We start from the raw sequence: 14,347 nt of genomic DNA on the forward strand, positions 1-14,347 counted from the left end.
TGGGTGCACCTTAAGACACCTTAAGACACCTTTGGCGAGCACCAAAAATCAGGATGTTTATCTGGAGCTCAGTCCTGGGTCTGCTGAAAAACATGGGCTGCAGACTTCAGGAGAGGAGGATCTGGAGTGTCTCATGTGGCAAAAGAAAGGGCCATCTCCTCCATACCATCGAGATAAGGGAGGGAGTAAAAACTGGATCATCCCATCCCAAATGACTCCCATGAGTTCCAGGAACTTTTGGCTGTGGCCAAATCAGTTGTCCAACAGTGAGCTTGCATGTGTGTGGTGCACTGCCGGCAGGGGGGAGAGGTGAGGGTCTGTGGCTGGAGCTGGTGGGTGTGGTTGTGGGACAAGATAATAACTTTTATTGAACCAACTTCTGTTAGTGAGAGAGCAGAGCTTCCGAGCCAAGCAGAGCTCTTCTTCCCTCTGGGAAATATACGCAGTCACCGCTAAATACAAAGTGGAACAGATTGTTTAGCATCAGTAGTTAACATAAAAGCAGCAAAGAATCCTGTGGCACCCTATAGACTAACAGACGTTTTGCAGCATGAGCTTTTGTGGGTGAATACCCACTTCTTCAGATGCAAGAGTAGTTAACATGTCAAGGAACAGTTCAAGGTGACGTGGCCAGTTAACAGATTCAGGCTGTGTGAGGTTTGGTTGTGGCTGTGGGCTGGGGTTGTTTGTGTGCACATGGGGAGTGTGTGTGATTGTTGCAGCTGCTGTGCTGTGTGGGGTGTGATGTATGTGACTGCAGCCAGGTTGTCACAGTGAGTACACCGGCTCTGCAAGTGCCTACGGGATGATTGTTGCAGATGTGCACAGGGAATGAAATTGACCCCTGCAATCTCCCCTGCTGCTCTCTGCTCCATTGTGTCATCTCCTCTCTCCACCAGGGACGGTGTTTGTGGTGCAGTGGGACAAGGTCTATCTTCATGGGAAGGAGGACGTTGGCAGCTTCACGTTCCAGGCTGCTCTGCACAGCGAAGGGAGAATCGTCTTTGGGTACAAGGAGGTGAGTGGGACCAGCTGCTTGGGGCGTGGTTACTGCAGGTTGGGGAGGGTGGGATACAGAACCTAAACCCCACCAAAGAAAGACAAAGGAGGCTGGGCTAGTGTCGAATGGCTTAGCTGCCCCCATGCTGAGAACACTCACTGCATCCTCAGCTCATGCTGGGCTCAGTGAGCACAGGGAAGGTCTCTCCAACCCAGGAGCATCTCCAAGCACAGGCAAGATGGTGCATGTGGGATAGGATGAGGGGGTCTGGTGGGGAAGTGAATGGGGCAGGATTAAGGGCGTGAGGGGCTGGGAATAGAGTGGGAGGGCTGGATTTGGAGTGAGTGGCACGGGAGGGAGCAAAGTTCATGCTGGGAGGGGGAAAGCAAAGCAGGGAGAATTGCTGTCTTCCTTCTCCACAGCAGGGCCAGGTTAGGGCAAACCTCTGTGAGAAAGGGGGTCTGTACGTATAACCCACTGGTCAGTGTGTGTTATGTGACTCCCCACCCCGGGCTTGACCCACAGAGGGTATGAGTCTGGAACATCTCCACCCACAGAGTCTGGCTCTTTCACTGACGCTAGAGACTCATGCACCTAGCTCAGGAGTTTGCCAGTTCAGTCCCTGCTGTTGTTAACCCAGAGGACGGCCCAACACATGCGCTCCTAACGTCCTGTATGCAGTGCCAGGGCCGACTAGGCTTGTTATTCCCAAGGGGGTTGACTGAGCCTTGGAAGGCCTGGCCGATGGGCCTAGGGCACCTCCAAACACACATGGGCAAACCCAGGCTAGGCATGGCCCAGGCTGGTCTAAAACAGCAGCCTCAAAATTGCTTCTGGGGTGTAAGGGAAATAGGAAGGGAGAAGACTCAATGGAGCATCAGCTAAGCCATTTCATCGCCCTTCACTCTGCTGCTTCCCCTTGAGACACACGTCCTGAGCACACAGCCTTGGGGGGAACCCCAAGGTTTCATGGCCCCTTCTCTCTCCCCGTTGCAGATCCCCATGTCGGTCCTGGAGATCAGCGCCACGCAGCACCCCGTCAAAGCCGGCCTGTCCGATGCCTTCATGCTCCTCAACCCTTCCCCTGACGTTCCTGGTGAGTCTCTGCTGGTGGGGCTGCATTTGCTGACTCGATGGCAAGAAATGGGGGAGGATGGAAGATGTGGAGTGGGGCTGATCACTCACCCATTGGAGTCCTATTGGCCCTGTGCCCACAGCACATGACTCTCAGATGCTAGTATCCCAAGGGCCTCGCTGCTGGAAGAGGAGAACTTTCTTCCTTCATATGATCAAGAAAGAGAGCCGACTGGCTTTGCACTGCTATGTGAGCTGACTGCACAGTCTGTGTTGCCTGCATGTTGTCACATGTGTTGTCTGTGTTGCATGCATGTTTTCACATGTGCTGTGTGTTGCCTGTACCTATCGTGCTAGCTGCGTGTGGTTGCAGTATGCATGTTGCATGCATGTTGTCATGTGTTGTGTGAACCTGTCAATGCAGTGTGTGTGTGTGTGTGTGTGTGTGTGTGTGTGTGTGTGTGTGTGTGTGTGTGTGTGTAAAGGGCTGTTTCAGCCTCTCTCTCATCTTTCTCTCTTGTAATGAGAAACTTGACCATGCTCTCCCTGTGTCCCTGGGAAGGTTGTGCTACACCCGCTGCGGTTGCTGTTGCTTATTTATGGAACTGGCCATATGGTCCTCATTTATTACCCATTTAAAACCTCAACAGGCCTGCATCATGCCTCTCCTGCTTCCTGCCTTCCCCCAGCTGGGTTCACACTGCACACTGGGACCATGCCCCTGCCTCCCACCTGCCTGCAAGGCCCCCAGGCTGGTGTGGACCTAGCAGGGATGAGAGGGGCAGTGTGGAGCTGGAAGGAGGAGGTGGAAGAGAAGCATTGTGCCCTGCTCATCCAAGAGTCTCCAAGCTCTCTACATACAGTGAATATGAGCCAGGCACACAGTTGGATGGAGGGAGGGTCAGCCACAAGCCCAGAGAGGTAAAGTGACTTGGCCAAGGTCACACAGCCAGTCAGTGGCAGAGCCAGGGAGAGACCCGATGAGTCCTGGGTTCTGGACCCCCCTGCTCTGGCTGCTAGACTGAGGCAAGGGGAGGTGAAAAGGCAGAGTGAAGGGAGCAGGGGACAAGCAGCATTGGAAGCATGTTGGGATAGGAAACAGGAGGCTGGGGAGCCCGGAGCAGGCGCCTCCTGCAAAGGAGAGATATGAGTGTGGGGGAGGCTTGGAGTCATGAGTTGTTGCGCCCCAGGTTTCCTGAGAATGATGCAGAGCCAGATCATGTTGGTTTCAGGAGTATGTAGGGGTCGGGGAGGATGGAGGCAGGACAGACAGCTCCAAACTCCTCCCAATGTGAAGCAGGGAAAACACAGAGAAGGGAGACACCCCTTCTCCCTCCACCAGCACTCCTCCTTTGGCCTCCCTCCCAGCATCCCTCTCTTCCCCACTCCCCTCCCAGCATCTGTGCACTGTTATCTCCTGCAGTGGTGGCCCTGGGGCTCAGCTGCCAACCTTAGCATTTCAGCTAGGAATTTGCCACTCCCTACCCCAGGGATTCGGGGACCTTTCCCCATCCCTGACGTGATTCCCAGAATGAGCCCAGGTTCTTTGAGTCCCTTCACCATCCCACAGGTCAGCACCCAAGCCCATGTGGGTTGGGGAATGGGGAGCAGGTGGGGTACAATGGGCTTGTGCCTCTGTCTGATGCAGCCCCTTGCTGTTGCAGAGTCTCGCCGCAGGGCGATCTACGAGTACCACCGAGTGGAGCTGGACACCAGCAAGGTCACTAGCGTATCGGCAGTGGAGTTCACCCCACTTCCCAGTGAGTCATATGCTGTCTACTGCGTGTCTGCTAGACAATTCTTTTGGTTACAGCCACAGGCCTATATTTTGGGGTTGAAGATCCCGGATTTGATGCCTGATGACCTCTGTGTTTATGGAGCTGCAGTTGCTGCCTGGATTTGGTCCCACCCCATAGCAGTTCCCAAATGCCTAGCACCATTGGAGCTGCTTTGTAGCAGAGATGGGGAGTGGATGGCAGCAAGGCTGCCGTGGTGTGGGAATGGGTGAAGGGATAAATCTGGGGGCACCAATAACACACCCTCTGACTAGTTTTGCAGTCCTGAAGTGAGTGAGAACAACAGACACAATGCCAGCTTCCCCCGTTCTTATGTACCGTGATCCCAAGCTGCAATCCCATGCCCCTCCCAACTTTGTTATGCAGTCCCATCCCTCCCACCTAGCTCTGCCAATGCTTCTCTTTCCTAACCTTCACATCTTACCTGAGCTGCAGCACCCCCACCCCCTGCTACTCCAATCGCTGGGGACCCCAGCCCATGAGCACTGTTGATGCCTGTCCATCTCAGTTTGCAGCACCCCTGCTATTCTCATTCCAGCCGGGCCAGTCACACCAGTTTGTGTTGGCAGCGTGACTCGGACAGACATTCACAAGAGCTGAGACCCAGCAGCCTAGGCCGTATCTACAGTAGGAATGTTTTGCCGATACCGCCTTATTGCTCTCCTGGTGTGGATGCAGCTTTTGCTGGTATAGCTTATTCCAGCTCCCTCCTTAGCAAGCTAAACTGGTACAAGCTCAGTTTTGCCAGTATAACTACATCTACATCAGGGGCCTTTGCAAGCAAGGCTGTATTGGTCAGGGATCCCACCTCTTCACACCCCTGACCAACACAACTATGCTGTAGTGTAGACATGGATTCAGTGTGCCTGTGATGCCAATCTGTATTTGAACGCCAGCTCTGGAGAGAAGGGAAAGAAAGGTTAGTGTATGAAGCAACTCCTCTTCCATGCCATCTGGCTCCCCCGCCCTTGCAGATAATGATTCTAAACATTGCAGCCTAGTTCCCGAGACCCTTTCAAAGCAAGGTGGAGCATGCTCCTCAAACAAATAATCAGCCCTCCTCCCGTGATATTCACGAACGATCCTGTTAAATAGATTCATTTGGCAGGCAAGGATCAAGGACACTCACGCACAGGAAGAGTTGTCATGCAGTACATAAATACCAGGCAGAGAATAAACCTGTCCTGAGTATGCCAAGGTTATGCATTTAAACAGCATCCCCTGGGTATTTTATAACCATCTTAACAGCAGGCAGAGCTACTGCAAAGCAGATCATAAATAAGGATTTAAAAAATAAATAAAAAATCCTAAGACTAGCTGCTTTGTTTTCCCCTGGCAGCTGGGGGAGTTGAGAGCTGATGGGAAAGTACTAGATTCCCTCCTGGAGATGTGAGTTTCGGTCCTATTTAGGCCACAAGTGGAATGAGCGTGGCAGGGCTGTGACACTTGTCCCCACTGCAGTGTAAGTTCATGTTCTCTGTTAAGAAGACCAGGACTGGAATAGCTGAGTGCGGGGGTGGGGTTGGAGGTCAGAATTGAGGCGTGTCAGAGGAGTGTAGGGCAGGGAGCAGGGGAGCTGTGGATCAGAATTGAGAGGCTTTGGCAGAGCTGTGAGTGTGGGAAGCCCAGGGCTGGAGTAGCTGTGGGGCTGGCAGTTAGGACGGAGGTGCGCTGGGAGAGGTATGTGGGGCTCAGAAGAGGATGAATGCAGAGCCAAATGTGTGCTTGGTGCTGTAAAGTATTAAACCAAGGTTAAACTCTGGAGTGTGCCATGATGCGCTGGATGGATGGGCCTGCCGGGGTGGCCTTGTTAAAACTCTGCAGCCGAAGGGAAGGCTGGGATGCTTTGCCAGCTTCTGATAGAAGATGGATGCTGTTAAACCATCCTTCCCAGAGACCATGACAAGTGAATGACTCTCTCAACAACTGAAGTTTAATTGGTTTGTGTTCCCTCCCTCCTTGGTTCTGTGTCTAAATAGGAAACAGCATAGGCCTGGGATTGGTTTTATCTCAGGCTAAGTTGGGTGGGAGTCCCTTGCTGAAATATTATCATCCCATTCCTGCTAGGAAGATGCTGACTTGACTTCCAAGCTCATGGCAGCCTGAAGTCAGAGCAAAGGCTCATGTGTCAATGGTCTCTTTTGGCCACACCCCCTCCCAGCTTTGAGTATATGCTCCCTTGTAACCGATCCTCCTGATGATAGTGTCTTGCTGGCCCATTTCTTCTTTTTCTTGCAGCCTGTCTTCAGCATCAGAGCTGTGACGTGTGCGTGACCTCGGAGCTGACTTTCAACTGCAGCTGGTGTCATGTCCTGCAGAGGTAGCTCAGATGGGTTTCCTCTCTGGGTCCTAGTTGTGCTTGTGCTTCTGCAGCTGGAAGAGAAAGTTGCAACCTTGGGCCTAATCTAAACTGAGACCTGTAACAGTGTCAGCATCTTTTTAGAGTTTGTACGTGGCTCTTGTTAGGAAGGTGCTAATGTGATCCAGATCTTAAGGGTAAGAGATGACTTGATCACTGTCTACAAATACTTGACATTGCTGATAGTAGAGGGCTCTTTAATCTGGCAGACAAAGGCAGAAGGAGATCCAATGGCCAGAAGCTGAAGCTAGACAAGTTCAGACTAGAAATAAGATGCATATTTTTGACAGTGAGTGTAATTAACCATTGGGACGACTTACCTAGGACCCTGGTTGTTCCCCATCACTTGAAGTCTTTAAATCAAGACTGGATGTCTTTCTGAAAGGTCTGCTCTTGCTCAGCCAGAAGTTATGAGCTGGATGCAGGAATCACTGGGTGAGGTTCTCTGGCCTGTTTTATACAGGAAGGCAGACTAGCGGATCAGAATATCTATTAATCTTGGGCTGTGTCTATGCTGGAAACACTACCCCATTTGATGTGAGATGTCCATTAGGGAAGTCCCCCTTCTTTCGGTCCCCCTTCCATGAGCTAGTATTGCAAACAGTTGTCCTGCTAGTGTGGATGGGAGCAACTGAATCTAGCACAAAGTACAGAGGTCCTGAGAGCCTGCAACTCTCATTGGTTTCAGTTGGATTTATGGGTGCTAGGTACTTCTGGAAATCTGGTCTTAGTAGTGCTCAGTTGGGGAAAAATACATGCCATTTACCTACTGGGGAGGAAGTCAGTGGAGGAATCTGAGAGGGCTGCCTGACAGGCCAGCCCCTACTTTTTTTCTGTCTGCTCTTCATTAGCAGGATACCAGCCTGGAGTCAAATATTGTCTCTTTCTTCTGTCCGCCTTCTCCTTTCAGTGGTGTCCCGATCCAGAGTAGCTTCCACAGTGCTGGACTGTTGGCCTCTAACTTTGCCATGGGCCTAAGCAACCCCATGGATCTTACACCCCGAAGCAACTGGGATGGGCTTGGAATCCTAACCTGGATCCAGAGCCAAACTGGGCCCCTGGATCCAACCCCACCCAGCTCTCCATCTGGACTTTGTGGCTCCGGCCCATCTCCAGTACAGATTAGCTGAGAGCAACGTGTGAAAAAGGAATTCAGCCTGGGGGAGGAAGGGGTCGGGGCTGGCCATCACAAAAAACACCCCACCACTGTAACTGGCACTGACAGGGCCCCTTGCTGGCAGCTTCAGCAGGCATGACCAGGGGTGAATGCAGAGCTCCCAGCTCTACTGCATGAGGCAGTTCTGCCTGCCAGTCCTGCTGCTCTACGACCCAGGCGGCCTTCTGTGGACAGGGGCTGCCGTCTTCCTGGCCCTCCCCTGTTTTTAAGAACAGGCCAGACAAACTCCTGCCAGGGATGGGCTATACTTGATCCTGCCTCACCGCGGGGAGTGGGCGGGACTAGATGACCTCTCAGATTCCCTTCCAGACCTACATTTCTCTGATTCCAAGCAGCAGAGAGAGGCCAGTGAGGGAAGGAGGGGAGCTTCCCAGGGCTAACTTTAGGTTTCAGATGGAGGGACATGTGGAGGGTGAATGGGTCACGGAGGCTGAACTCCCCTCTGGTCCTTACAGTTGTGGGCCAAGGGTCCCCTTGGGTCAGGAGTGAGGCATGTTGATGGGGGAACCTGCCTGTCACTGCTGTGCTCATCCTGAGGGTAAGTAGCGGACTGCAGTCTCCAGAGTGGTCAGCATGGATCCTCCAGCATCTGGGGTGGGGAGGAGGTGTGACTTTAGGCTCTGCCTGCCATCCCAGGATTTAAATAGGGGTCTCCTTTCACCAGCATGGTGAGAAGGAGCATGCAGCAGTTTAATGAGGTTTCAGTGAAATAGGATGTATTTTGAGCTGGTGGCAGGGGAGGGGACCTAGTAACACAGATCCGCTGCTTCCGTGTAGTGATGTTCAAGGAGATGCCCGGCTGCTCAGGGACAACATTCTCTCCAGCACCCTCTTCTTCTCCACTCCCAATAGCGCCCTAGATAGGAGGTGGCTCTCTCCTGCCTCCCTGGCGAAGAGGGGCTGATTGGAATAGGGCTCTGCAGGAAGCTGTGTTCCTCCTTTCTGCCTCTGCTTTATATCAAAGTCCTCCAGGGCTCATGCTCCTGTCTTTTCTCCTCTTTGTGCCATCTCCAGGCACAAGTGAACCTGTGCGACACAGCTGGGGCAGTGAATGGCCCTGACCCCCTCCCTCAAGCTAACATACTAGGCAGACATCAATCCTCAATTCATTGCCTCCCGCTGGGCTCAGGCCGAAGCATAACCCATAGCCATGGGATTTCCTTCTGAAATGACCATCACCCAGTCAGTGGCTTCAGAGGAGAAAATCTTCTGTTATTACCAGTGAGAAAGATGGGTAAAGCTGGTTGTAAAAACAAAACCCCTTCCAACCCTAATAATCTATGATTCTAAAACCCAAACTAAGGCAGATCAGGTCTGGGTCCTGGCTGGTCTGAAACCCTGATGCTCATGGCAATCCTTTTGCAGTCCATCTCTAATTATTGTTGCAGGCAACTCTGGTCTTCCAACCCCCAGTTCACTGAAACTCAGTTGTGCTATTATTATTTGTATTACAGTAACACCTAGAAGCCCTGGTTGAGACGCATTTCTCCCCGGGACCATACATGCATATTGGCCCACTAAGAGCTTACAATCTAAATAGACAAGACAGTCAACGGCTGGGAGAAATGCGGGGAAGCTGAAGCGTGGAAAGATTTAGGGTGGGATTGTCAAGAGGACCTAAGCTAGTCGGCCACTATCTCATTGACTTCCAAAAGGGACTTATCCTCTTTGAAAGATCCCACCTGCTGTGACTTGCCCACTGTCACACAGGAAGCTGGTAGCACATCCACAAATTGAACTGTGCCACCTAAGTCCTAGTCTAGTGCTTTAATCACAAGACCATACTGCTTCTTCATCTGTCCCTTGGCTAGTACAGACTGAATCTTTGCTCTTGCTGAGCTCCTAATTTCCACGGGAGCAACATTTCAGCACAGTGGATCTTAGGAACTCTGTGGGACCTGAATTCCCCAGAGGTCCCCTTCTGCTCAGCTTGTTTGTAGTTGGGTGGGTGCCTTGTATTGGCTGAGCCCTTGATTCACTGTTCAGTGATCCCCTGAAACCTTCCTAAGGACAGAGTTCTGCTCAGTTCCCTCTGTTTTTGCAGAGATTTCTCAAACTGGTGTTTTATTGGTGCTGTATAGTATTATTATTATTATATGTTGCTTTTCCTGTGCAGATGTTGCTGGAAAAAACACACTGTGGAGTTCATGGCCTTCCCCTGGCAGAGTCCAGAGGATGGAAATTCAGACTCACTATATATATAGAGAGAGAGTCCTACTTCTCTGCCTCTCTCTGTCTTCCACAAAGAGGAAAGTTTGGGTCCTTCCAGCACAGCTGTGTTGGAATCCCAATGTCCATGGGGACCCTCTTCTATCTGATCTTTCCAGTCCTCTGCAATTGACTCATTTCGGATATGTATTTGTCCAATTATCTATACATGGTGCCCGTCGTGGTAGCATCTGGGATTCTCAACTGATTACCACCATACATGTGAGATAAGCAATGCCACCCACATAAGGTGGCCACATGACCATTACGGCTTGAACCCTGGCTGCCTTTGCTAGCTGTGTCTAGAAGAGAATGCATCCATCACTGAGTAACATCCCTTCTCTCCGTAGATGCTCCAGTGGGTTTGACCGATACCGTGAGGAGTGGCTATCACATGGCTGTGGCCAAGAGGTGAGATCGAGGGAAGGGTTATTTCCATTGGGCTGACAGTGGGATGATGTCAGTGGCCCCCAGCTTCCCAGAAAAGGTGGATTCTGCTCACAGGTTACTCTACCTCTCTCTCCTATGGTGAGAGATTTGGCTGCCTCTGGAATTCCCACTAGGACAATTGTTTCTCAGATCTGTTTGTAGCCATTTGGCTCCTGAGACAGAGAAAGGGTTGAGTTGCATGACCCAGAACAAAGGAAAAGAGATTCAGACAATGGCATATGTCCCATCCCTCCAGAGATGAAGACTCATTACGAGCTCTGCATGGTCCCTAAGAACATAAGGACTGCCATTTTGGAACAGACCAATGGTCCATCTAGTCTGGTGTCGTCCCTCCCTGCTGCACTAGAAACAGTGATCCATTTTGTTCAGTATCTCACCTCCCTGCCTTACAGAAATGATCGATGGCTCATGTAATCTGGTATCCCACCTTCTTGCTATACTGGAAGACACCAGTAGTCCTTCTAATCTGGTGTCCTGTCTCTGGCATTGGCCAGTGCTGGATGCTTCAGAGAAAGGTGAAACGCCTCCATAAAGCACCTGAAGGTGCAATCCCATTGGGGAAATTTCTTCCTGATCCTCTGGAGCATGATTATTATCCACCCTGAAGCATGAAGATGTTTAGCCCTTGCAGTTTTAATCCTAGTTAGTATAATTATCTCTACACTGCTGAATGAATCTGTTTGCCTCAGAAAGATCAGCTCTGGTGATACTTCTTGTTGGTTTCCCCCCCTCCCAACACCCTCAAAGTCACTGCTTTGTGCCCAGTTTTCTGACTGGGTTGATTTAGGCACAAAGAGGTCTTCTTGCTGGAAGATTGCTGGGAATAGTAGCCTTTCTCCATTTGTCTTTTCAGTCGGACGAGAGGACCTGTGAGGATTGGGCAGAGAGCAACCACTACTCACCGTCCCCATACAGCCCCTTCACGTCATTTGATGAAGATGTCACTACCTCCTCTCTTTTAATTGGCAGCCTCACCACGGAAGGTACTGGCAGCTGGGAACAGGGTGAACAGCTAGGGTAGGGGAGGCTAGCCCAGGGCTAAAGGGAAAGCAGTAGCAATGCTCTCCGGGCACATTGCCCCAAATGTCTGTCCCTGGAGAGATCTTTCCCTCCAAGGCCTAGTGAAATGAAGTCATAGCCAAGAGAATGTAGTTAGCATTCCTGGCTACCCAATCCTTTGGCTCTAGGCACAAGGAGAGGAGGAGTGGGGCAGAGAAAAGGAAGATGAGACTAGAGAGGGGAGAGATTCAATGTGATCTAGAAGGTAGCGTAGTCGAGACCTCCCCATGGAGGGGAATTCACGGCTGCATTGCAGCCGCCTTGCACTGGTGGCATAACATGATTATAGAGCAGCCATAAGGCTCTCCTATCATGGTATCCTCCGTGTGAGGGGGAACCAGGCACAGCAAGCTGGTGTAACATGCATCATTTGATAGGGCTGGAAAAAAGTGCAAGTTATGCTAGACTCATCTCTGAACATGGCCCAGCTTCTCTAGACATGGAGCCACAGAGTTCCTCACCATCTTGATCCAAGTGTTCTCCTAGTTTGGGGACTGTTTGGGCCTGGGGCTTTGATTTAAACTCTACTCCAAAACCTTCCTTTGGTGTAACTCACCAGACCACAGTGTGGGTCTTTGTCTCCTTCTAATGGCTGGTCCATAAAAAAGGTTAAGGACCCTGTTGGACTTTATCCTTTAGCTCAAGCAGTAGAGATCCCCTGTTCGATCCCCACTGATGACCATGGCTGGTGGTGCCATCACATTGTGGGTAATAAACCCAAAGGCGTGTGCATTACCATCTGGTCCAAGACTGGAATTCTCTCTGGTATAAGAAGCCCCAAGTAAAGACCCGGAGTCCTTTGGGACACCCCTGTTCTATTGCCTGTTAATCCTATTAACACATGGGCCGTGTCCTCCAGTCCTAGTAGCAGGTATCACTTCAATTTCACTGTTTAATAGTCCCTCATGCAAAACACTGATTAGAATAAATAGAAAGGAACATGAGTAATTGTCCTTGAGCAATGGAGAATGGGAGGCGTGGAGAGTGCATGGCTGATGGATCAACTTTGAAAAGAGCAATTAAGGGAAGGGGGAAAAAACACCACCACCGAGATGATTTTCCAACTCACGGTTGAGTCTTGGAAGAAGAACAAGAGGCTTTTTGTGACACATTCAAGCATGAGATTAATTTGTAATCTTGGACAGAAACAAGCAGCCAGCTGTGTGAGGCAGCAAATTTTGTCTGGAGAAGCAAAGCAAAACAGGACCCACCCCTTTGCATCTTCCCCACCCAGCCTGGCTTTGCTCAGTGGAGACCAATGTAAATGCAGCTGACTAGCTGGCCTCCTGTCATTTATTTCAGTGCCTGGGGTAGACGGAGTCCAAGCTAAGCAGCAAAGAAATCTGGGTCAGGATTTTTGCTGGACTGTCTCATAGGTGCTCATGTTAGACAGGGAGCCTCCTATAATCTGTATGGTGTTACCTTCCAGGCAGAGAATAGGTGGAATTGGATTTCTGGCCCCCCATGGAGTGGGCTCTGGGTTAACATCCTTGCCTTACCTATATGAGTGAGCTGAGAGCTAGCAACATGTACTGACATGTTGCAGTAAATGGCATAGATTGAATATAAAGAGAGTCTTAAAAGTGATAACCTCATTCAGGTCTGAATTTTCCAGATCTAGGCTTTTGGGGAATTATGTGTGTGCACACACACTCATGAATCAACTAACCTTTGCCATTCCTATCCACTCCTAGCCAAAGAGTGTGATTGCACATCACACACAAACATAGGGCCCAATCCTTTATAGGTTCATTACCACACATAGTGCTTCCATGCTGAGAGTGCTTATTTAAGGAGAGATTCATTAAGAATTTTGTGCTTCAATTGCACATGCACTGAATGAGACTGTAAACAAAACTTCTGAAATTTCACTATTGTCTTGTCTTGTTTTCTGGGTGTTTTTCCCCCCACCAAAATGAACGAGGCAAAACTACTCTTAACTGTAACAGGGCAATACAAAGAGGCATATTTTAGGTGTAGAACTTGATATGGGGTGCAGTGGTGTATAGAATGAAGAGCCCCATTAGGGTCTACTAACTTTCCTACCCTTTTCTTGCTTTTATTTCCCTCTTACAGATGACACAAAGCTGAATCAGTATGCAGGAGGGGATGGTAAGTCCTTAACCTTCTCATCACCCAGTCAGATTCTTCCTAAGGGGAATGTGTTATGTGAAATCAAATGCACTGGTTAGTTATGTGAAGTGTTGTAGCCATGTCAGTCCCAGGATGTTAGCGAGACAAAGGTGGGTTCAGCAAAAGATATTACCTCATCCACCTTGTTCTCTGGCTAGTTATAGTAAGTCAAAGGAGTGGGCAAGAAAACTCCAGATTTAAAGGGATGCAAGCAAGATCAGAATCCTGTTATCCTCACCTGGGTTACTAATACTACCTTGGGATGGTAAAAACTGAGAGAATTGGAACAATGATTATCCCTGAAGCTGTTTGTCTGTATTTGTCTATTTCTCAGCCCTGGCAGATAACTAGGCTGCTCAGTTTTCACTTTCTATATAATCTATTTCACTCTCTGGTCCCCATGCATTCCCACAGGTGAGTTGCCTTTGGGTTTCCTCAACAGTTCAGGAGAATATTTAAATCTTAATATTGTAAAGCAGCCCAGCTATTAGTCCAGCTCTGATTCTCTCTCTGTTTCCTTTATGCCAGTGGTTCATCTCCCGATGTCTAGGTTATCATAGTGCTGTTATGACTGGGGTCTGAGGGCTGACACAATGCTTCTTGCTGTGATGTATAGTTCACAGCCAGTGCTGTGGCACCAGCATCCCTGGACATTTGTGGAAGGGGTATATGTAAACCACAAGTCCATCCCACTTATGCTAAAGTTGCTCATAGAGGTTAATGATAAAATCTCACTGACTATCCTAGGTGCAGGATTGGGCCCCCTGTAAGCACAAAGCCTTTGAAATCTGAGACCTTCTCAATTTCAGCCAAATTGCTTCTTGAATGTCTGGTAATGTCAATACTAATCTGTGCTGGAATCACCCTCCATGACTCTGCTCCCTTCTCCCCTCTGTGCGATTGAATATTCATGGCTAAGAAATGAAAGGAACTGTGGGCAAGATATGCTAAGGACACCAGGCAGCATATGGCTAATGGGTTTCCATCAGAATGAGCATTTTGGTACATGAGGAATGAGCTGTTGCTCATTCGTCTCTCCACCCAAATACTGCCATCCTCTGAAAGGGATTGTAGGATTCGGGAGCCACTCC

The 14,347-nt window shown here is 49.9% G+C and overlaps 1 protein-coding gene across 2 annotated transcripts in view; it reads left to right on the forward strand.

Annotated features, from left to right (window-relative positions):
* The window catches only part of PLXDC1 (plexin domain containing 1), a 48,372-nt gene that overhangs the window by 25,563 nt on the left and 8,462 nt on the right, over positions 1-14,347 (forward strand). For both annotated transcript variants that reach the window (XM_044999384.1, XM_044999383.1), the window contains exons 6-12: positions 900-1,018; positions 1,997-2,096; positions 3,739-3,834; positions 6,109-6,190; positions 9,965-10,025; positions 10,918-11,047; positions 13,200-13,235. In XM_044999384.1, coding sequence (XP_044855319.1) covers positions 900-1,018; positions 1,997-2,096; positions 3,739-3,834; positions 6,109-6,190; positions 9,965-10,025; positions 10,918-11,047; positions 13,200-13,235 — 624 coding nt within the window. The remainder of the gene's footprint in view (positions 1-899; positions 1,019-1,996; positions 2,097-3,738; positions 3,835-6,108; positions 6,191-9,964; positions 10,026-10,917; positions 11,048-13,199; positions 13,236-14,347) is intronic.

The sequence above is a fragment of the Mauremys mutica genome, chromosome 25, assembly GCF_020497125.1.
Source record: "Mauremys mutica isolate MM-2020 ecotype Southern chromosome 25, ASM2049712v1, whole genome shotgun sequence".
Lineage (NCBI taxonomy): Eukaryota > Metazoa > Chordata > Testudines > Geoemydidae > Mauremys > Mauremys mutica.